The following is a 20,960-nucleotide window of genomic DNA, read 5'->3' on the forward strand; positions in this document are numbered from 1 at the left end:
CTGTCTTAAAAAAACCAAAACCCGAAAACCAAAAAACCGCACAGCGCGCCGCTTCCCCACCTCTCCGGGGCGCAGAAGGAGGTAAAGTTTGGCCCTCACGGTATTTACTTCCCCTGGGTCCTCGCCTCCTGAGAGGCTGGTCTTGGGCTGCGGCCGGGCCTCGCCGCGAGTTCCAGACCCGAGTTTCCGAGCCCGCGCTTCCCGGCCCGCAATCCTCTCAACCGCGTAACGATGCCGCGCCCGCCGCACGCCCCGCGACCCTCCCGGGATCTTAGTTCCCGCGCCCGGAAGATCGCACCACCGAGAGGGGAGCCGATCCGTAGCGCTCCTAGAGCGCCACCGGAAGTTTCCCAGGCGGGGCTTCTCGCGACTTCCGGTCGCGGCGGGCTGGCTGCGGTGCGGGCTTTGTCGGCGGGTTTGCGGAGCCCGCGCCCGCGGGGTCCAGTCAACGGCTGCGGGGTCGGGCTGGCGCCGTCCTCTCCCCGCCTGCGCCGGGTGAGTGGCGCGTTCCGGGCGGGGGCGGGCAACGCCTTAACTGCAGTCCCGGCTGGCTCCGGAGCCCGGCGGCCTTGCCGGGGCAGAGTCCGCCGGGAGGGCCGGGCGGGGTCCGCAGGCCGCGGCCCGCCCCGCAGGGCGTCCAGGAGCGGGGCCTTGGCTAGCCCGTGTCCCGGACGCAGCCACGGCCGCCCCCGCGAGGCTGCAGCGTCTTTCCAGCCAGCCCACCTCGGACCCGAGCCTGGGGTCTTCTCCCTGAGGAGCGCCGTGTGGGTCCCCCTGGTTCTCTCCTCTTGCCCGAGCCGTAGAGCCGCGGGCTTGAGTTTCCGTGTCGCCGTGTTCAGGCCCGCCAGGCCTGCGTGAGGTTGATGCCGCAGAGATGTCTTACGGTGTGACGGGACTGGGTGTGGGCGTTCCCGCGGCTGTGCCTGAACCCTGCCTCCGCGCCCTGGGGCCTTGAGGCTTCCCAGTGCTGGAGGAGATGCAGCGCCAGCATCTTCCTTGCTGTTGGGGATAGGGGTGGGGAGGGAAACGTGATAAGCAGAATTAGAATTAAGTACAAGACTTGGTCCTGGAGGAGATTCCCAGATGGGAAGAGGTGGTTTGGCAATCCTGCTTTTTCTCGAAGGTACCCTTTCCCTTTCAAGTCTTTAAGAATCCCAGTGGCAGCCGGGCGCGGTGGCTCACGCCTGTAATCCCAGCACTTTGGGAGGCCGAGACGGGGGATCGCGAGGTCAGGAGATCGAGACCATCCTGGCTGACACAGTGAAACCCCGTCTCTACTAAAAAATACAAAAAACTAGCCGGGCGAGGTGGCGGGCGCCTGTAGTCCCAGCTACTGGGGAGGCTGAGGCAGGAGAATGGCTTGAACCCAGGAGGCGGAGGTTGCAGTGAGCCAAAATCGAGCTAAGATCCGGCCACTGCACTCCAGCCTGGGCAACAGAGTGAGACTCCGCCTCAAAAAAAAAAAAAAAGAATTCCAGTGGCATTCTCTGTGCTTATGTCAAGGCTGTCTTGTCCCCTTTACACATAGGCTACGTCATGGTCCAGCGACCCTCAGGGTCTGAGCAGCGCCTGGATGCGGGCCTCAGACTCGGGTAGTTGGTGTGAAACAGCTCAGGGAGCTGCCGAGCTTGTTGGCGCTGCCTCAGGGTCATGGAAGATGACCCAGGAGAGGACACGGGGCTCATCGTTATTCTTGGGCAGAGCGCTGAGCAGCATGCTGGTAGCAGAAGCCACATGGCCTGCGTGGGGCGGGGGCAGTTGACAGCTGGCTCCAGTTCTCTGATCTGACGCTTGTTACCTCCCTGAACCTCTGCGGCATCTTGGGGAGCACTAGGAAAACAAGCGCTCCCTGCCTACCGCGTGGCGCACGGTAGGCCCCTTGGTGTGGGGCGGGGCAAGGAGGTCCAGATGTTGGTGGAGCTCTAGTCCGTGGCCCACTCGGCTGCCCTCTGGCTCTGCTTTTCTTGTTTCCTAAGGGTGAAGCTTGGTGTTAATTTCTTCAGGCTGTAAGCAACACACAGTGACTCTGGCTGGGAGTTTGAGGCTGGAATATCCCCTTACCAGTGTGGGTGTAAGAGCTGGGGGCTTCTAGTGCCGGATGGGACACCCCTGGACACCCCAGGGCTGCTGTGGCTTCTGATGATACACAACATCTGCTGTTGAGACAATTTCAGGTGATTTTTATTTATTTATTATTTATTTATTTATTTATTTCTTTGAGACAAAGTCTTGCTCTGTCGCCCAGGCTGGAGTGCAGTGGCATAATCTCGGCTCACTGCACCCCCAACCTCCCGGGTTCAAGTGATTCTTCTGCCTCAGCCTCCGGAGTTGCTGGGACTACAGGCATACGCCACCACGTCCGGCTAATTTTTGTATTTTTAGTAGCGACAAGGTTTCACCATATTGGCTAGGCTGGTCTCAAACTCCTGACCTCGTGATCCGCCCACCTCCGCTCCCAAAGTCCTGGGATTACAGGCGCGAGCCACGGCGCCTGTCCTCAGGTGATGTTTTATTCAGCAAATTCTGTGTTATAACAGGAGATGGGTCCATGCTAGCCAGTTTGTTGCGTGGAGCCACAAGTCAGGTGGCTTCTTTTTTTTTCATTTCATGTCAGTTTCTTTAAATGAAAGTGTATTGATTTAATTTTACTTAAATTCATAAAAGAAAAAGGAGCTAAGCAAAAACTGAAGATAGCTATTTTGTGATAACTGTTTCTTCGAAGCAAGATATTTGCAATTGTAAAAACTTTCTCTAGAGGCAGGCAGATCATGAGGTCAAGAGTTCGAGACCAGCCTGACCAACGTGGTGAAACTCCATCTCTACTAAGTACAGAAGTTAGCCAGATGTGGTGGCATGCACCTGTAATCCCAGCTAGTCAGGAGGCTGAGGCAGGAGAATCGTTTGAACCAGGGAGGTGGAGGTTGCAGTGAGTGGAGATCATATCATTGCGCTCCAGCCTGGGCGACAGAGTGAGATTCGTCTTAAAAAAAAAAAATTTTTTCTCAAAAGTTAAAAAAATTATGAAAATCATTAAGAGGCACACATATGGCTTTAAGATATATTCTTGTAAACAGAAACAGCTTGTTTCTGGCTGGGCGTGGTGGCTCACGCTTGTAATCCAATCCCAGCACTTTGGGAGGCTGAGGTGGGTGGATCACTTGAGGTCAGGAGTTTGAGACCAGCCTGGGTAATGTGGTGAAACCTCATCTGTACTAAAAATGCAAAAAAAATTAGCCGGGTGTGGTGGCAGGCGCCCGTAATCCCAGCTACTTGGGAGGCTGAGGCAGGAGAATAGCTTGAACACACAAGACAGAGATTGCGGTGAGCCGAAATTGTGCCACTGCACTCCAACCTGGGCGACAGAGCGAGACTCCATCTCAAAAAACAAACAACAACAAAAAAAAACAGCTTATTTCCAGGTATTATAACAGCCATTTCAAAATTTAAAATCAGAAGGCATCACTGAGTTCCAAAACAAATAAGAAACCAACATCTCCAGCCCACCGTCCCCCCACTTTTTTTTTTGAGATGGAGTTTTGCTCTTGTTGCCCAGGCTGGAGTACAATGGCGCAATCTCAGCTCACTGCACCCTCTGCTGCCCGGTGTCAAGAGATTCTCCTGCCTCAGCCTGTTGAGAAGCCGGGATTACAGGCGTGTGCCACCACACCTGGCTAATTTTGTATTTTTAGTAGAGATAGGGTTTCACCATGTTGGCCAGGCTGGTCTGAACTCCTGACCTCAGGTGATCTGCCTGCCTCAGCCTCCCAAAGTGCTGGGATTACAGGCATGAGCCACCATGCCCGGCCCATCTCCTTTTTTATTTTTACTTATTTTTAATTATTATTTATTTATTTATTTTTGAGGTAGAGTTTTGCTCTTGTTGCCCAGGCTGGAGTGCAATGGCGCCATCTCGGCTCACTGCAGCCTCCACCTTCACCTCCACCTCCACCTCCCTGGTTCAAGCGATTCTCCTGCCTCAGCCTCCCTAGTAGCTGGGATTACAGGCATGTGCCACCGTGCCCAGCTTATTTTGTATTTTTAGTGGAGATGGGGTTTCTCCATGTTGGTCAGGCTGGTCTCAAACTCCTGACCTCAGGTGATGTGCCCACCTCAGCCTCCCAAAGTGTTGGGATTACAGCTGTGAGCTACTGTGCCCAGCTTACTTTTTTTTTGAGATGGAGTCTTGCTCTGTTGCCCAGGCTGGAGTGCAGTGGCGCAATCTCGGCTCACTGCAAGCTCCGCCTCCTGGGTTCACACCATTCTCCTGCCTCAGCCTCCCAAGTAGCTGGGACTACAGGCACCTGCCACCACGCCCGGCTAATTTTTTGTATTTTTAGTAGAAACGGGGTTTCACCGTGTTAGCCAGGATGGTCTCGATCTCCTGACCTCGTGATCCACCCGCCTCGGCCTCCCAAAATGCTGGAATTACAGGCGTGAGCCACCGTGCCGGGCCTTTTTTTTTTTTTTTTTTTGAGATGGAGTCTTGCCCTGTGACCCAGGCTGGAGTGCAATGGCGTGATCTCGGCTCACAGCAACCTCTGTCCCCTGGATTCAAGCGATTCTTCTGTCTCAGCCTCCCGAGTAGCTGGGATTACAGGCACGCACCACCATGCCTGGCTAATTTTTTGTCTCTTTAGTAGAGATGAGGTTTCACCATGTTGACCAGGGTGGTCTCGAACTCCTGACCCTGTGATCCTTCTGCCTCGGCCTCCCAAAATGCTGGGATTACAGGCGTGAGCCACTGCATCTGGCCTCTCTTTTTAAAATAGAGACTGTGTTTCACCATGTTGACCAGGCTGGTCTCTAACTCCTGAGCTCAAGCAGTCCACCTGCCTCAGCCTCCCAAAGTGCTGGGATTACAGGTGTGAGCCACCATGCCTGGCCCAGTTTGAATTTATCATCATGGGGAGAATTGAATCTGAATATTTGGGTTGTATATTAGCATTATTTAAGACGTAGGTTAAAGTTGCTGTAACAGATTCAAATATGGTGTTTCAAATAAGAAACTTGAGTTGTCTTACTCTCTCTTTTTTTTTTTTTTTTTGAGACGGAGTCTCGCTGTGTGGCCCAGGCTGGAGTGCAGTGGCCCGATCTCGGCTCACTGCAAGCTGCACCTCCCGGCTTCACGCCATTCTCCTGCCTCAACCTCCGAGTAGCTGGGACTACAGGTGCCCGCTACCACGCCCAGCTAGTTTTTTATATATTTTTTTTTAGTAGAGACGGGGTTTCACCATGTTAGCCAGGATGGTCTCGATCTCCTGACCTCGTGATCCACCTGCCTCGACCTCCCAAAGTGCTGGGATTACAGGCTTGAGCCACCATGCCCGGCCGTCTTACTCTCTCTTAAAGGTAGGGGGTGGCCTCCAGGGACTCTGGCTGGCTGCCCTGCCTCATCAGCACTGTGGGGAGGGGAGAGAGCGGACAGCATGCACACATCACTTCCCTTCTCGCCTCAGCTTGGTCACAAAGCCACCTCAGTTAAGGGAACACTAGGAAGTGTCATTTGTGGGGCAATCATTAGTAATTTGATGGGATTTCTAACACTAAAAGGAAGAAGGAAACAGGAAGGCTGGGGAACCACAGCGGCCACCCAAGTGTCCAGTGGACCTTTTATCCCACACATGGGGATGTGCCAGTGTGGGTCCAGATCACTGCGATAAAGTGAATAGCAAAACAAAGCAAGTCACAGGAACTTTTTAGTTTCCCAGTGTATGTAAAAGTTAACGTTTAAGCTATGCTGTGGTCACTATTAAGTATGCAATAGTATTATGTCTAAAAAAATGTAAATAATTTAAAGATATTTTATTGCTAAAAGATGATCATCTGAGCCTTAAGTTGTAATCATTTTGCTGGTGGAGGGTCTTCCCTCTCTTGATGTCCGTCCACCTCCTGGGTTCAAGCGATTCTCCTGCTCACTGATCAGGGTGGTGGTTGCTGAAGATTGGTGTGACTGACACTTTCTTAAAGTGGGACGATGAAATTTGCCACATCAATGGAATCTTGCTTTCACAAAAGATTTCTCTGTATGTAGCATGCAAAGCTGTTTGCTAGTATTTTACCCACAGTAGAACTTCTTTCAGAATTAGAGTCAAGCCTCTCAAACCCTGCTTGTGTTTTATCAACTAAGTTTATGGAATCTTCAAAATCCTTTGTTGTCATTTCAACAGTGTTCATGGCATCTTCACCAGGAGCAGATTCCATCTCAAGAAACTTACTTGTGGGCCGGGCGCGGTGGCTCAAGCCTGTAATCCCAGCACTTTGGGAGGCCGAGACGGGCGGATCACGAGGTCAGGAGATCGAGACCATCCTGGCTAACATGGTGAAACCCCGTCTCTACTAAAAATACAAAAAACTAGCCGGGCGAGGTGGCAGGCGCCTGTAGTCCCAGCTACTCGGGAGGCTGAGGCAGGAGAATGGTGTAAACCCGGGAGGCGGAGCTTGCAGTGAGCTGAGATCCGGCCACTGCACTCCAGCCTGGGCGACAGAGCGAGACTCCGTCTCAAAAAAAAAAAAAAAAAAAAAAGAAACTTACTTGTTTTGCTCGTCTCTAAGAAGCAACACCTCAGCCAGGCACGGTGGCTCATGCCTGTAGTCCCAGCACTTTGGGAGGCTGAGGTGGTGGGTGAATCACCTGAGGTCAGGAGTTCGAGACCAGCCTGGCCAACATAGCAAAACCCCGTCTCTACTAAAAATACAAAAATTAGCCGGGCGTGGTGGCGGGTGCCTGTAATCCCAGCTACTCAGGAAGCTGAGGCAGGAGAATTGCTTGAACCCAGGAGGTGGAGGTTGCAGTGAGCCGAGATTGTGCCACTGCACTCCACCTGGGGAACAAGAGTGAAACTCCGTCTCAAAAAAAAAAAAAGAAGCAACACCTCATCCGTTTAAGTTTGGTCATGAGATTGAAGCAATTCAGTCACATGTTTAGGCTACACTTCTAAATCTAGTTCTCTTGCTGTTTTCACCACATCTGCAGTTGCTCCCTCCACTGAAGTCTCAAATCCCTCAAAGATTCATGAGGGCTGGAATCAAGTTTTTCCAACATATCAAATGTTGTTATTTTGACCTCCTCCCACGAATCATGAATGTTCTTTATGGCGTCTATAATGATGGCTCCTTTCCAGAAGGTTTTCAGCTGACTGCCCAGATTGATCAGAGGAATCATTATCTATGGCAATTATCTACAGCCTTGTGAAACATATTTCTTAAATAATGAGACTTGAAATTTGGAGTGACTCCCAGCCACGGGCTGCAGAATGCACGTTGTGTTGGCATAAGAAGAACATCAGTCTCCCTGTTCATCTCTGTCAGAGCTCTTGGGTGACCAGGAGCATTGTCAGTGAGTAGTGTTTCGAAAGGAATATTTTTTTCTGAGCAGTAGGTCTCATTAGTGGACTTAAAATACTCAGTAAACTGCTGTAAACAGATGCGCTGTCATCCAGGCTTTGTTCCATGTCTAGAACACAGGCAGAGTGGATTTAGCATCATTCTCAAGGCTCCTAAAATTTTTAGAATGGGAAATGAGCGTTGGCGTCATGTCACCAGCTGCATTCGCCCCTAACGAGAGAGTCAGCCTGTCATTTCAATCTTTGAAGCCAGGCATTGACTTCTCTCTAGTTACGAAAGTCCTAGATGCCATCTTCCAGTAGAAAGCAGTTTTATCCATACTGAAAATCTTTTTACAGTAGCCACCTTAGTCAGCCATCTTAGCTAGATCGGGAGAACTTGCTGCAGTTTCTCCCATAAAACTTGTGACTTCACCTTGCTCTTTTATGTATGGAAGTGACTTCTTTCCTTAAACTTCATGAACCAACCTCCGCTGGCTTTCTGCTTTTCTTCTGCAGCTTACCTCACCTGTCTCGGCCTTCATAGAATTGAGAACGGTTAGGACCTTGCTGTGGATTCATCTTTGGTTGCCAGTCACACCAACCGTCAGGGAAAGTTGTTGTTTTAATCTCTCCAGACCACTCAGACTTCCTCCACATCAGCCATAAGGCGGTCTTGCTGTCCTATCATTTGTGTGTTCACTGGAGCAGCTCCTTTAATTTCCTTCGGGGGCTTTTCCTTTGCATTCCCACTCGGCCATTTGATGCAAGAGGCCCGGTTTTCTGACTGAGTTTTAGACATGCCTTCCTCACGAAGCTTAATCATTTCTAGCTTTTGGTTTAAAGTGAGAGATGCGGGATTCCTCATTTCATGTGAGCACTTAGAGGCCTTGGTAAGGTTACTAATTAGCCTAATCTCAATATTGTTGTGTCCAGGGAAGAGGGAGGCCAGAGGAAAGGGAGAGAGATGGGGAACAGCCAGTTGGTGGTGGATGTAGAAAACACACATTGATAATTCAGCTTCTTTTATGGGTGCGGTTTGTGGTGCCCCAAACAGTGACAGTAGTTTTAGATTCCTGTTACCTGCCTGGTACCTGGCATGGGTGTGGAGGGCAGAGTTCTGAGGTGGCCTCTTAGATTCCTGGCCCCTAATGTACACACCCCTTCTTCCAGTTACTCAGACACTCGTCTGGTACTGCCGTGAAGAGACTTGGAGATGTCCAGAAGTCCCAGGTCAGTGAGGTGAGAAGGGAGGCCGTCTGGGAGAGCCTGACCTAATCGCACAGGCCCTGGGAAGCAGAGGTTCCTCCATCTGGTTGGAGAACAGAGGCTGAGATTAGACACCTGAGAAAAATGTGATGTGCTGTGCCTGCCTTGAGGCTTCAGGTGGCCCCTAGGGGCAGCTCCTGCTCACAGCCAGTAAACACGCAGGGTTCTTAGTCCTACAGTTGCAGGGAACTGGATTCTGCCACGAAATCTGAGTAAGTTTGGAAAGTAGTTTTCCCCAGGGCCTCCAGATGAGAACTCGGCCCGATGACATACAGTTGCAACTTTGCGTGACCCTGCGTGGAGGTCCCAGCTGGCCTGGATGTGTGACCCGCAGAACTGTGGGGTGACAAATGCATGCTGCTTTAAGCTGCTAAGTTTATGTAAATTGTTTTTGGAGCAGTGGATAACTGAGTGGGAGAGGGCTTGGCACTGGGCGGGTGGAGTCCCCTTCTTGGAAGCAGTTCCCAGAGTGGGGATTTCCAAACTGCAGGCTGGGGCATTGCCCTCAACAGCGGGGCTGGGTAGAGCATCCCAGTGCCTGCGTGAGGTTTCATAATCCCGGGCCTGACTTTTCCAAAGTGAGCACCGATGTGACCCAGGGCACCATGTGCCCCTGCCAGCCACAGTGTCTCCCGAACACCATTGCAGCTTACATCCTCCCACTGGGGATTGGCTCTCTGTTTTCTAGCTTTATGTAAATGGAGTCATACAATATGAGCTCTTTTGTGTCTGGCTGGTTTTGCTCAGCACTTCGTCTGTTGCGAGGTCCACCTGCGCTTTTGTGTGTGGCAGGTTTTTTTCTGTGCATTATTGTTTTGTGTGAGTCTTCTGTTGCTATTTAGGGTGTTGGAATGTTGCTAAGAACACTCTAGCTACAGACTTCTGCAGGGCAGGCTTGCAGTTTCTCCAGCAACCTAATTCCCTTGAAAATATCATCACTGTTGGCGCTGCTTGCTGCCAGTGCATCCCATGTCACAGCTCTGGTTTTGTTATTTTTTATTTTTATTTTTTTAAATTTTATTTGTTTTGAGATGGAGTCTCACTTTGTCACCCAGGCTGGAGTACAGTGGTGTGATCTCCGCTCACTGCAACCTCTGCCTCCCAGGTTCCAGTGATTCTCCTGTCTCAGCCTCCCAAGTAGCTGGGATTATAGGTGCACGCCACCACGCCCGGCTACTTTTTGTATTTTTAGTAGAGATAAGGTTTCACCATAGCCAGGCTGGTCTCGAACTCCTGACCTCAAGTGATCCTCCCACCTTAGCCTCCCAAAGTGCTGGGATTACAGGCTTAAGCAACTGCACCTGGTGCAGCTCTGGTTTTTAAATCAGCAGAAAAATCTCCAGTTTTATTTACTGGATTCTGGGCTGGGCTGATCCCCCCTCTCTCATTATACTGGCAGTGGCCTTGAGGTATTGGAGACAGTAGTAGTGGGTGCGAAGGCAACATTACCCATCTTCGCAGTGGCCCGGCTCCCACTGCCCAGCAAGAACCCCAAAGAGAAGGCTCTTGAGGCGAGACAGTCAGCTTTCTCATCCTGAGAGCCGCATTAATGGGTCCTCAGTGCATAAGCAGAATATATATGGAAATCAAAAAGGGAATACATGGCCGGGTGTGGTGGCTCACCCCTGTAACCCCAGCACTTTGGGAGGCCAAGGTTGGTGGACCGCTTGAGGCCAGGATTTCGAGACCAACCTGGCCAATATGGAGAAACCCCATCTCTACTAAAAATACACAAGAATTGCTTGAACCCAGGAGGCGGAGGCCGCAGTGAGCTGAGATCGTGCCACCATGCAATCAGCCTGTGTGACAGAGCAAGACCCTATCTTAAAAAAAAAAAATGCTGGGTGCAGTTGCTCAAGCCTGTAATCCCAGCACTTTGGGAGACTGAGGTGGGCGGATCACCTCAGGTTGGGAGTTCGAGACCAGCCTGACCAATATGGAGAAACCCCATCTCTACTGAAAATACAAAATTAGCCGGGCGTGGTGGTGCATGCCTATAATCCCAGCTACTTGTGAGGCTGAGGCAGGAGAATCGCTTGAACCTGGGAGCCGGAGATTGCGGTGAGCTGAGATCGTGCCTTTGCACTCCAGCCTGGGCAATAAGAGCAAAACTCCGTCTCAGAAAAAAAGAGAAAATACAAATCCTTGGCTGGGCGCTGTGGCTTACTCCTGTAATCCCGGCACTTTGGAAGGCCGAGGCAGGCGGATTATGAGGTCAGGAGAGGGAGACCATCCTGGCTAACACAGTGAAACTCCATCTCTACTAAAAATACAAAAAAATTAGCCGGGTGTGGTGGCAGGCGCCTGTAGTCCCAGCTGCTTGGCAGGAGAATGGCGTGAACCTGGGAGGCGGAGCTTGCAGTGAGCAGAGATGGCGCCACTGCACTCCAGCCTGGGCAACAGAGTGAGACACTGTCTAAAAAAAAAAAAGACAAATCCTCAGACTTCAGGCTGGTAAAGTACAGGCGCCAAGAAAGAGACTTTCTCTCAAAGCAATCACCGTTCCTTTGGTCTCTGCTTTCAGAGAGTGGATTCTGGCTTCCTCCCTTTCCATGGCAGAGCCTCAAGTATTGTTTCATTATAACATCTATGAGGGAAAAAGTGATTCCTGGCTGTGAACACCATGTGTGGAGTGTGCACAATCTCCCCACGACTGCCTAGCTTTCCTCCCCAAGATGTGTCCATTAGGTGAATTGGGGTGTCTCCTTAGTCCCACCATGAGCGAGTTTGGGTGTGTGAGTTGCCCTGTGGTGGAACCCTGTCCTATCCAGGGCTGGTTCTCACCTTGCACCCTGAGCTGCCAGGATAGGCTCCAGCTACCCAGGACCCTGCATTAAAATAAGTGGGTAAATAATTATCTTGTTTTTCTTAATTTTTTTTTTTTAATGGGAGATTTTCCAGTAAAAACTGAGAAACCTGCTAGACATTCTAAAAGAACTGTAGCAAGCACTGTTAATCTTTCTTTAAGGCATGTATAACTCACATTTATTTCAGTGTTTAATACTAGAAGTGTTGGAGCTTTTTTTTTTTTTTTTTTTTTTTAAGTTAGCGACAGGGTCTCACTCTGTCACCTAGGTTGGAGTGCCATGGCACAGTCATGGCTTACTGTAGCCTCAAACCTTTGGGCTCAAGTGATCCTGCTGCCTTAGCCTCTCAAATAGCTGGGACTGCAGGTATGCAGCATCATACCCAGCTAATTAAAAAAATTTTTTTAGGCCGGGCGCGGTGGCTCAAGCCTGTAATCCCAGCACTTTGGGAGGCCGAGGCGGGTGGATCACAAGGTCAGGAGATCGAGACTATCCTGGCTAACATGGTGAAACCCCGTCTCTACTAAAAATACAAAAACCTAGCCGGGCGCGGTAGCGGGCGCCTGTAGTCCCAGCTACTCGGGAGGCTGAGGCGGGAGAATGGCGTGAACCCGGGGGGCGGAGCTTGCAGTGAGCCGAGATCGCGCCACTGCACTCCAGCCTGGGAGACACAGTGAGACTCCGTCTCAAAAAAAAAAAAAAAAAAAAAAATTTTTTTTAGAGATGGAGTCTTGCTGTGTTGCCTAGCCTGGTCTCGGACTCCTGGCCTCAAGTAGGCCTCCTCCTCTGGCCACTGGAAATGCTGGGATGATAGGCATGAGCCACTGTACCTGGCATATTACACTCTATTGAGTGTATTATGTATGCATGATTAGAACATTCATTCATACAGCAGATATTTATGAAATGTATTACTTTCTGCCGGGAATTGTTTGGGTTGCTGAGGATAAAGAACAGAACAAAGTTCCTGCCCACACAGCACTTACATACTTGTCGGGGAGACAGCAAAACACAGTTTGTTGCCTGTGGGGGAGGGGTTGTGTGTGTGTGTGCGCGCGTACGTATGTGTATATATATATATCACAATTCGTTGATTCTAAGACACATTTTCTCCATATTTTAATATCTCTGAAATTGAGTTGCCTGTTAGAATTGATGGAGTGTTTTTTGTTGTTGTTTGAGACAAGATTTTACTCTGTCACCCAGGCTGGAATGCTGTGGCACAAGCACGGCTCACTGCAGTCTCAACTTCCTGGGCTCAAATGATTCTCCTGCCTCAGTCTCCCATAGCCGGGACCACAGGTGTGCTACCTTGCCTGGCTGTTTTTAAAATGTTTTTTGTAGAGATGGGATCTCTCTGCCTTGCCCAGGCAGACACTGAACTCCTGGTCTCAAGTGACCCTCCTACCTCTGCCTCCCAAAGTCTTAGGATTACAGGAGTGAGCCACTGTGTCTGGCTTGATGGAGTATTTTCATTTAAATTGGTACTTTTATTTTCCTTCATGGTTCATAAAGTCGTGTCACATCTCACAGTCGTTGGCTGCTTTGATTGGGTGACTTGTGATTGGTCAGGTGGTCAGAACTGTGCAGAGGAAGCAGAGGCAGGAGAGAGGGCATGCTGAGGGTGAGGGTGCCTTGCTGTTTTGTAGCGTGACTAGGAAGGACTCCGATCAGGTGATGTCAACACAGACACCTGAAGGACATCTAGGAGTGAACCATGCAAATATTCTTGGAGTCTTTCTTTTTTTTTTTTTTTTTTTGAGGCAGAGTCTCGCTCTGTCGCCCAGGCTGGAGTGCAGTGGCGCGATCTCGGCTCACTGCAAGCTGCGCCTCCCGGGTTCCTGCCATTCTCCTGCCTCAGCCTCCCAAGTAGCTGGGACTACAGGCGCCGCCACCACGCCCGGCTAATTTTTTTGTATTTTTAGTAGAGACGGGGTTTCATTGTGTTAGCCAGGATGGTCTCGATCTCCTGACCTCGTGATCCGCCCGTCTCGGCCTCCCAAAGTGCTGGGATTACAGGCTTGAGCCACCGCGCCCGGCCTCTTGGAGTCTTTCTATGAAAGGGCAAAGGCTCCAAGGGGGCTTCTTTGGTCACACTGACCAAAGAAGAGGGAAGGGGAGGGCAGGGGGAGCAGTAGGAGTCCAGGCCCGGTGGCCCTCATGGGGCCTGAGTAGGGGATGGGAAACCCTTGTAAGTTTTGCGTAGAAAAGTGACATCTGATTTATGATTTTAAAGCGTAATTCTGCTGGCTGTGTAGAAAAGAGCTGAAGAAGGGGAGAAGTAAGAAGGTGGGAGGCAGTCACACTTCATGGTGAAAGGCGATGGTGCAGATGGCAGCCCTGTAGGCTGTGGGCATCTGGTGCTGGGCATGGTTTTGAACAGATGTGGTTGGAGGAGTTGCTGGCAGCTCTCAGGCCCCATGAGGCAAGTAGTTAGAACAAAAGGAAAAGGAGTCAAGGGCTATTGCAATGTCTGTGGCCTGAACAAATGAGACAATGGAGAAGATTATAGGAGGAGGAAAGTCAGAAGTGAGGCAGGACGCGTTAGTGTTGAAACTTCTGGGAGCATCCGATTGAAGGTGTGGAGTGGGGAGCTGGTCAGGTGTGGAGACTGGAAAGAGGGCCAGGTTGGAGGCAGGCATGTGAGTCTTCAGCATAGATGGCGTTGCTGTCCGATAATGAGTGCACTCCCCTCTGTAATGGACAAAGATGAGGGCTGAACCCTAGACATGCCAGGGCTTTGAGGCATCAGGGGACACTGGGAGGAGCTGTCAGTGAGGCAGGTAAGGAACAGAGAAAGGCTGTCCCAGATTCACATAAGGAGAGTGACTTCTGAAGGAGCAGGGCTGTGTCAGTGCTGCCGCAGGTTGAGTTGGAAGTGTGGCCATAGCTGACCCCTGATGTGGTGACATGGATGTTTGGGGTGAGAGCCCTACTGCAGTAGGCTCAGGGGAAGGAGGAAATGGAGAAATCAAGCGTGGGGTGGGGGCTCTTTGAATGTGGCTGTGGAGGAGGAGTGTTATGGGATAGTAATTGGTGGGACATGGGGCCCATGACGTGCATTTTTCAGGTAGTTGGGAACTGGTGCATTTCATGCTGACGGGAGTGGTGGGCTTGGAGGGCAAGGACTTCAGGATGGAGGAGAGGGGTGGGTGCTCAAGTGCTGTCCTTGCATGTGTGAGAGGGAAAGGGAGCTCACACACAAGTAGTAGTGTTGACCTTAAGTCAGATCAAGGGCAGTTTAACCCAGGTAACAAGCCTGGCAGAGGATGGGTGGAGATACAAGCTGGCAGGAGATGTGGGAGGCAGTGGATGTCCTTACCTGATTTCTTCTGTTTTCTCGTTGAAACAAGAAGCAAGGTCACCAGTGGGGAGGGAGGAGGGAGTGCTGGGTCTGTAAGAAGACAGGAGAAGTGGAAGGTCCTGTAGGGAGTGGGAAGGGTAGGAGTTGCTGGCAGCTCTCAGGCCCCATTAGGCAAGTAGCTCTGAATTTAAAGAACTCAGCTGGCTGGGCGCGGTGGCTCATGCCTGTAATCCCAGCACTTTGGGAGGCCAAGGCCAGCGGACCTGAGGTCAGGAGATGGAGACCATCCTGGCTAACACGATGAAACCCCGTCTCTACTAAAAATACAAAAAGTTAGCCGGGCATGGTGGTGGGCGCCTGTAGTCCCAGCTGCTCGAGAGGCTGAGGCAGGAGAATGGAGTGAACCCAGGAGGTGGAGCTTGCAGTGAGCCGAGATGGTGCCACTGCACTCCAGCCTGGGCGACAGAGCAAGATTCTGTCTTAAAAAAAAAAAAAAAAAAAAACTCAGCAAGAGTGCAGGCGCAAATCAGGACACAGCCTCGTTTTAACAAAAGCTTGGACTTTCCCATCCAAGTATGATGGAGGGAGAAAAGGGCAAGGGAGTCTGGATTCTGTGTAGGAGGGTGATTCTCATGTAATTTACAGTGAACACAGTGCCCCAGACCATGGGGTTTAAGCTAGGTACAGAGGGGAGAAGAGGACATGAAGGAAGGAATGAGGAACAGGGAAGAGGTGGCAGGGCTGATACATTTATACGTTTGTTTAAAATACCTGTCTTGCCGGGCGCGGTGGCTCACGCCTGTAATCCCAGCACTTTGGGAGGCCGAGGCGGGTGGATCACGAGGTCAGGAGATCGAGACTATCCTGGCTAACATGGTGAAACCCCGTCTCTACTAAAAATACAAAAAACTAGCCGGGCGTGGTGGCGGGCGCCTGTAGTCTCAGCTACTTGGGAGGCTGAGGCGGGAGAATGGCGTGAACCTGGGAGGCGGAGCTTGCAGTGAGCCGAGATCACGCCACTGCACTCCAGCCTGGGAGCACAGCGAGACTCCGTCTCAAAAAAAAAAAAATAAATAAATAAAATAAAATAAAATACCTGTCTTGGTTTCTTAATGGAGTCCAAGCATATCCCCACCCCTCTGCAACTCATCCAGGATTCACTAACGGTCAGAGGAGTGTTGTGCACCACAGGCCAGTCTGTCCTGGTATTGTATGTTAAAAGTGGAGCCACAAAGAAGCCATCTTACGTGGGACGGGCTCGGGTGTGAGGCCAGAGCTGTGGGTAGCAGCACTTTGGGTCAGAAGTGAGGAGCAGAGGAAACACTTTCCACCTCTTGGATATGAATTTTATCTGACCCTGATTCAGGGGATCCCCATCTGTTAAGTAAGGGGAAAGATGATTTTGTTGTCTTTTGTTTCAGATTCTAATGTAGGAACTGGTGAGAAGAAGGTGGTTGAAGCTGGATTTCTGAGGATGAAAACTCACATAGGATAATGTCAGATAAACTCACAGTGATGGAGCTCCCTTCTCCCGAGTCTGAGGAAGTCCATGAGCCCAGATTAGAGGAGCTTTTGGGAAATCCAGAAGGTCAGAGCCTGGGGAGTTCCCCCTGTCAGGACAGGGGCTGCAAGCAGGTGACAGTGACCCATTGGAAGATCCAAACAGGAGAGACAGCTCAAGTGTGTGCCAAGTCAGGAAGAAACCCTATTCTGAACTCAGACCTTCTTCTGCTTCAGAGAGAGCTCATAGAGGGGGATGCCAATCCTTGCGATATCTGTGGCAAAACCTTCACGTTTAATTCCGACCTAGTTAGGCATCGGATTTCGCATGCTGGGGAGAAACCTTACAGGTGCGATCAGTGTGGGAAAGGCTTTGGCCAGAGCTCACACCTTATGGAGCATCAGAGAATTCACACTGGAGAGAGACTCTACGTCTGTAACGTGTGTGGGAAAGACTTCATTCACTATGCAGGTCTCATTGAGCATCAGCGCGTTCATTCAGGAGACAAGCCCTTCAAATGTGCACAGTGTGGGAAGGCGTTTGGTCACAGTTCAGACCTGATTAGGCACCAGAGAGTTCACACCAGAGAGAGACCTTTCGAATGCAAAGAGTGTGGAAAAGGCTTCAGTCAGAGCTCCTTACTTATTCGTCATCAGAGGATTCACACGGGAGAAAGGCCCTATGAGTGCAATGAATGTGGGAAATCCTTCATAAGGAGCTCGAGCCTCATTCGCCACTATCAGATCCACACAGAAGTGAAACAGTATGAATGCAAAGAATGTGGGAAGGCATTCCGTCATCGCTCAGACCTTATCGAACACCAGAGGATCCACACCGGAGAGAGACCCTTTGAATGCAATGAGTGCGGGAAAGCCTTTATTCGGAGCTCGAAGCTCATTCAGCATCAGAGGATCCATACTGGGGAGAGGCCTTACGTGTGCAACGAGTGTGGGAAGCGCTTCAGCCAGACGTCAAACTTCACCCAGCATCAGAGAATTCACACTGGAGAGAAACTCTATGAATGTAACGAGTGTGGGAAAGCTTTCTTTCTGAGTTCATACCTTATTCGACACCAGAAGATCCACACTGGAGAGAGAGTGTATGAATGTAAGGAATGCGGGAAAGCGTTTCTCCAGAAAGCCCATCTCACTGAGCACCAGAAGATCCACTCTGGGGACAGGCCCTTCGAATGTAAAGACTGTGGGAAAGCCTTCATCCAGAGCTCCAAGCTGCTTCTGCACCAGATCATTCACACTGGAGAAAAGCCCTATGCCTGCAGTTATTGTGGGAAAGGCTTTATTCAGAGGTCAAACTTCCTTCAGCACCAGAAGATTCATACTGAAGAGAAGCTCTATGAATGTAGTCAGTATGGGAGAGATTTTAACTCAACTACAAACTTTAAAAATAATCAAAGTGTTCACCAAGAGGGACTCTCCTTGAGTAAGGCCCCCATACATTTGGGCGAGAGGTCTGTCGATCAGGGGCAACACATAGATAACTTATAAAATAATTATTCTCCCGCCCAATGAGTGATGTTTGGAAATTCGTGGAATTAGGATTCATGTGGTTTCTAAGATTTGGACATGGCAGAATTTTGTGAATCATGGATGGAGCTGCTTTTGGAGTGGATGCCACCTGCCACTGTGCAGCACTAGCAGGCTCACCCTTCTCCTCTGCTGTGAGCACTGTCCTCGGGAGAGTCACAGGGCTTGACACCTGACTCTGAGCTGGAACAGTAGGGGCAGGGAGGAGACAGGTCTCAAGAAAAGGTTTTTTAAAAATTTTATCCACAGTTACAGTCCATCCTTGAGTTAAATCCCTTTTAGAGCAGAACTGTGTATCTAATCTTATTACTTAGGAGAATGTTACCTAGGAAATTTTGATCTATTAAGTTGAAGAAAGATAACTTGTATACAAACCCCCGAGCCATTTCCCTGTTGTCTGGAGGAGGAACTCCAGGTCCCCCATCCTGGGCCCTAAGGCCTCCTATGTCCTGGAGCCTCGCCTCCCACTGCCTGACTTCCTGCCATCCAGTTAATGCTGCAGCAACACCAACTGCTTCATCTTCCCTGTGCTCCACGTGGCTTCCTACCTCTCTCGCCTTTGTTCTTGTTAAAGGGTCTCCTCAGCTAATTAACTCCGAATCATGGTTCAAGACATGCCTCAGGCATCATGTCAAGGGATGTTTCCCTCAGGCTTAGTTGGCAGCGCGTTCCACACTTCTGTGGCTCAGTGATTACTGCTATTACTGTATTTACTTGCATATGTCAGAATGACTTGGTAGACTATCTCTGCTGTTATACTCTGAGTTCCTACGGACAGTGATCATATCTGATTGATTTCCATGTGTCCACTGTCTCTCACAAGGCAATAAAAAATACACCCCTAAATCTATGTGTGATTGGCATCTGTCTTGCTTTGTCCTTTCTATACTGCCATTCTAAAAATTTTCAGCTGTTAGCTGTTTTTTTAATTGTTTGTTCATTTTGTATCAGTATAATCTATGACTCTGTTAGAAGTATCTTCTCAGCCCTGCTACTGTCTGCTGCTCCTACTTAACTCAGAAGTTGCAGGCTATTGCAATAGCCTGTGCATATCCACGCCCTCCTGTGTGCCGCCTTACAGCTCATGGAGAACTGTCCACTTGATCTGGAGGGCATTGACACCTGACTCAGCTGGAACAGTGGGGACAGGAGGAGGCAGGTCTCAAGAGAAGGCCTTCACTCACTTGTCTGTATCTTCCTGTCTCACTGGAAAGGCACAGTCTCAATACACTACATAGCTCTTCTGTTTTAGCAGTTCCAAGGTTGAACTGAGCTCTTGTCATTTTCCATGCTTTCTGGCTCATTTTCTCATTTATTTAAAAATGTATTGATATCTATAAGGAATAGTCCTAAATGTTGGGAAAACAGATGAGCAACCCACTACCCCGAAGTCCTCCACAGTGTAGTGGGGAAGACAGAGATCACAGTACGATGAGTCAAGTGTGTGCTCTCAGTGGTGAAGGAGCACAGGTGAGGGGGTGACTGATGTGGCACAGAGCTGGGAAGGCACAGAAGAGTGACATTTCAGCTGGGCCAGAGAGATCAGTAGAGATCAGCTGAAGAAAATAGGATCGGAGAGGGAATCCTCGCAGAAACAGGGAGCCATGACAGATGGCTGTTTGGCTAGGACTGTTCAAAAGCAGGCGAGGCAAACAGTGGACAGCCACGTCGTGAAACTGTTAGTCTTTGCCTCTGAATTTCATCTGAACATGAACTCCAAAATCCAGTTTTGTAACCATATAGTTTTTCTTTTTCTCATGAGGCCATATTTTGAATTCTTAAATAACTACCAATCCTGAAAGCCTCGGGACAAGTAATTTAAAAAGATGTACATTTTCTGGAAAATGAGCGTGACTAGAGATGTTTCACATGTAGATTTTTCCAGACCATTTTAATCAACGATTCAATTTTTATATAGTAAAACACCTATTTTAAGTGTACAGGGTTTTGGAAAATCCGTACACCTGTGTAACCATCACCACCTGTGTAACCACCACCAACAGAACCAAGAACATTTCTGTCACCCAAAAAGTTCCCTTTTGCCTTTTCCTAGTTAAGCCCAGTCCAGCCCCAGGTAACCACTTTCTATCCATATAGATTAGTGTTGCTTGGTTTAGAGCCACATACAAATGGATTCGTTTAGTACGTGTTCTTTTGTGTCTGATGTCTTTCACTGTGGCATGTTTTTAGACTCAACCCAGCTGTTTCGTGTTTCAGTAGTTCTTGCTGAATAGTGTTCCATTGTATAGATAAGCCGTCATTTGTTTATTCATCCACGTATTAATGGGTTTCCAGTCTCTGCTCTTAAAACTATGAGCATTTGTGTAAAAGTATGTATTTGCACATGTGTTTTTATTTTGCTTGGGTAAGTACTTAGGACTTTAATTGCTGTGTTGTAAGTGTCTTAGTCCATTCAGGCTGCCATAACAAAATGCCACAAACTGGGAGGCTTGTAAACAACAGAAATTTATGTCTTACAGTTCTGGAGGCTGGGAAGTCCAAGATGAGAGTGTCAACATTTGGTGTTTAGTGAGGGCCTACTTCCTTTTAAGTAGATGTCTTCTCACTGTGACGGTATGTGGTGGAAAGGGACTAGAAAACCTACCCCATTCATGAGGGCTCGCCCCTTGTGATTCTGTCCCGTCCCCGAGACCCCACCTCATATCATCTTATGGGTTAGGAATTTGACATGAATTGTGCAAGGATGTAAACATTCAGTCCATTGCAATAAGTGTTTTTAACTTCCTAAGAAATTGTCACACAGGTTTCCGTAGTGGTTGGATCATTTTACACTACTACTACATTATAGGAAGATTTCCAGTTGCTCCATATCTTTGCTAACACTTGGCGTTGTCAGTCTCTTCAAATTTAATCAACTCTAGTCTCCTTATGATTTTAATTTGTATTTGCCCACTGAATGATGTTGTATGTCTGTGATTTCATCTGCTTATTGCTTTTCTGTGTTGTCTTTAGTGATGTGTCTGTTCATACCTTTTGCCTATTTTTAAGTTGGGATGCTTATTGTTGACTCAAGTTCTTTCCATATTCTAGATGAAAAACATATGTAATATATATAATTATTTGTCTCCATTTGTGATGAATATATATTGTGAATATTTTCATGTTTGGTTTGCCTGTTCATTTTCTTAATGGCGTCTTTTGAATATTTTTTAAGTCTAATTTATCAAATATTTGGGTGCGGTGGCTCATGTC

The 20,960-nt window shown here is 49.2% G+C and overlaps 1 protein-coding gene across 2 annotated transcripts; it reads left to right on the forward strand.

The window, feature by feature from the left end:
* The first annotated feature begins 362 nt into the window (after positions 1–362).
* On the forward strand, positions 363–18,602 carry ZNF623 (zinc finger protein 623). 2 transcript variants are annotated; one of them, XM_025395345.1, is made up of 2 exons: positions 363–495; positions 16,124–18,602. In XM_025395345.1, the coding sequence occupies exon 2, from the start codon at positions 16,197–16,199 to the stop codon at positions 17,706–17,708; it is 1,512 nt and encodes a 503-aa protein (XP_025251130.1). In that variant the 5' UTR covers positions 363–495; positions 16,124–16,196; the 3' UTR covers positions 17,709–18,602. The 2 variants fall into 2 exon arrangements, with proteins under 2 accessions (XP_025251130.1, XP_025251131.1); XM_025395346.1 differs by having other exon boundaries at positions 376–764.
* Positions 18,603–20,960: the final 2,358 nt, after the last annotated feature.

The sequence above is a fragment of the Theropithecus gelada genome, chromosome 8 (genome assembly GCF_003255815.1).
Source record: "Theropithecus gelada isolate Dixy chromosome 8, Tgel_1.0, whole genome shotgun sequence".
NCBI classification, from domain to species: Eukaryota; Metazoa; Chordata; class Mammalia; order Primates; family Cercopithecidae; genus Theropithecus; species Theropithecus gelada.